The 2,677-nt window shown below is 69.0% G+C and overlaps 1 protein-coding gene across 1 annotated transcript; it reads left to right on the top strand.

Annotated features, from left to right (window-relative positions):
- Positions 1-31: 31 nt before the first annotated feature.
- On the top strand, positions 32-2,211 carry LOC128903830 (serine/threonine-protein phosphatase 4 catalytic subunit B-like; the record flags this gene model as incomplete). Its single annotated transcript, XM_054187719.1, has 2 exons — positions 32-306; positions 1,302-2,211. Coding segments are annotated over 2 exons (405 nt in total), but the record flags the coding sequence as incomplete, so codon positions are not given.
- Between the last annotated feature and the right edge of the window lie 466 nt (positions 2,212-2,677).

The raw sequence follows: 2,677 nt of genomic DNA, 5'->3' as shown, positions 1-2,677 counted from the left end.
GTGGCCACTAATCCCCCCCCCCGCGGCTCAGGGTGACACCCGTGTCACCGCCCAGCCCCACGGCAAGTCACATCCCCCTTCCCCCCCCACCGTAACACGTAACACGCGTGTGGCAGACACCACGGGCTGGGGCGTGTCGCCGCGGGGGGCCGGCTACCTCTTCGGCAGCGACGTGGTGGCCCAGTTCAACGCCTCCAATGACATCGACATGATCTGCCGGGCCCATCAGCTCGTCATGGAGGGCTACAAGTGGCACTTCAACGAGACCGTCCTCACCGTCTGGTCGGCCCCCAACTACTGCTACAGGTCAGCCCGCACGCCAAGCACACGCCAAGCACACGCCAAGCACACGCCAAGCGCACGCCAAGCGCACGCCGTGCCCGCGGAAAGAGGGGAGGAGCGGGACGGGCGAAGCGGGGGCCGCGGGCGGCGTTGGGATGGGAGCGGTCGCCCGCTTGGGCTGTGGTTGACGGTGGGGTCCCAGCGCACAAAGAACACGCTAATTACACGCGAAGGCGCCCCGTGGGGTGGGGGTGGGGGGGCACTGAGCGGCGCTCGAGCGGCTGAGGGCTGTGCAGGCGAGACTCGACGTGCGGAGGACACGCTAAGGACACGCGATGACGTGACACGGGGCAGGGAACACGGTTGGAGGGGGGGACCATCACCATCGCACACGCTAAGCACATGCCCAGCACACGCTAAGGGGAGGGGGCGGGGGGTGAACGGGGGGTGGGCGGGGGGGTGTTGGCGGCACTGGGTGGGGGGGGAGGGTTGGCATCTGGTTGGGCTGGGGTTGATGGTGGGGTGTCAACATGCTAGGACACGCCAAGGACACGCTAATAACACGGTAAGGTGGGGGGGTGGGGGGGACGCCAGCGGGCGGTGAGTGATGCGTGAATGGGGCCGTCCCCGTGGTGGGCTTGGCCACGGCTGCTGCTGTGGGGGGATCTCGACACGCTAAGAACATGCTAATTACACGTCAAGCTGTGGTGTGACGCAGGGTGGGGGGGACGGGACGGGACACAGGCGGGCACCAAATGACGCTCAGAGGGAACCGTCGTCAGCGCGGGGTCGCCCACGGCGGCCGTAGAGGTGAGCTGACACGCTAAGGACATGCTAAGCACACGCTAAGCACACGTGACGAGGTGAACGGAGGGTGGGGAACACGGCGGGGGGGAGGGGAATCCGAATGACCATCACGGGGTCAGCCACCAACTGCTGCTGCTGGGGGGGGGGGGGTGGCGTGTCCCCACGCACACGCTAAGCACACGCTAAGCACACGCCTCCCCCCCTCCCCGCAGGTGCGGGAACGTGGCGGCCATCTTGGAGCTGGACGAGCACCTGCAGAAGGAGTTCATCATCTTCGAGGCGGCGCCGCAGGAGACGCGGGGGATCCCCTCCAAGAAGCCGGTGGCCGACTACTTCCTGTGACATCATCCCCCGCCCCAGCCCCGCCCGTGTCCCCAACGGGCCACCCATGTCCTGCGGGGCCACCCGCGGGGTCCCCCGGGGCCACCCCGTCCACCAGAGATGCGGGGTGTCCTCTCCGAGGTGGCCGACCGGTGGTGGCATCTAAGGAGGCTTCGAGACGTTCTCATGGGTTTTGTCCCCTCCTGGGCCACCCCGGTGTCACCCGGGTCCCCTGGGGTCACTTGGAGCCACCCGGGGTCCCCCAGGGCCACCGGATCCGTGGGAGACGTGGGGTGTCCCCTTCACAATGGCCATGGCGGTGGCATCTGGGGGAGGCTTGGGGACGTCACCGTGTCCCTGGGCCACCACGGTGTCACCCACGTCCCCCGGCCTCGCCGAGAGCCGCCCGAGGGCCACCGTGTCTCTAGGAGACATGGGGTGTCCCCTTCGAGGTGACCGCCGGTGGTGGCATCTGGGGAGGCTTGGGGACGTCACCGTGTCCCTTGTCCCCTCCTGGGCCGCCACGGTGTCACCCGTGTCCCATGGGGTCACCGGCAGCCAACCCCCCCCCCCCCAAAGTGGCCTTGTCCTCTCCTGTCTCCCCGGGTCACCCTCCCTTGGGGCCACCCCGTGACCCTTGGGGACACTCCGTGACGTCTGGGACCCCCCTGTGACACCCCCCAACCCCCCACCCCTGTCCGGGGGCGGCCCCTCCCCCGCCCGCGCGCGTTGTTGGGGTGAAAACAGGGATTTTTTTTGTTTGTTTTTTTTTTTTTTGACGCCGTTTCTGCTCCTTTTAGATAAAAAAACAGGTCAAAACTGCCCCCGGAGTGGTGTGACGTTGGGGGGGGGGGGACGCGGGGGGCTGTGGGGGACTCGGGGGGGCTGTGGGGGCCCCCATGGCCGCCCTCCCATCATCCCCTGCGCTCACCCAACATGGCCGCCCTTCCCCCCCCGCCACGTGCCCGCGCCCTGACGTCACTCGCAGCGCGCCGACGTCACGCCGCCACGGGGTGGGCGGAACTTCCCCCTCGCCCCGCCCCTTCCCCTTCTCTGGCCACGCCCCCTACCCTCCGAGGGGCGGGGCCCGCGCGCCACGCGCCGCCCGCCGCCATCTTCTCCCCTCTCGCGAGACCCGCCTCGCTCTGAGCGCGCGGGAGGGGGGGGAGGGGGGATGAAATCTCGCGAGATCCCCGTTGCCGCCGCGCCGGGTTCTCGCGAGATCTCGAAGGCCACGCCTCCCCCCTCCTTCCCCGCCCCTTCCTCC

The sequence above is a fragment of the Rissa tridactyla genome, unplaced genomic scaffold (genome assembly GCF_028500815.1).
Source record: "Rissa tridactyla isolate bRisTri1 unplaced genomic scaffold, bRisTri1.patW.cur.20221130 scaffold_678, whole genome shotgun sequence".
In the NCBI taxonomy this organism is placed as follows: domain Eukaryota; kingdom Metazoa; phylum Chordata; class Aves; order Charadriiformes; family Laridae; genus Rissa; species Rissa tridactyla.
The sequence above is the reverse complement of the archived record's forward strand: the minus strand, read 5'-3'. Positions and strand labels throughout refer to the sequence as shown.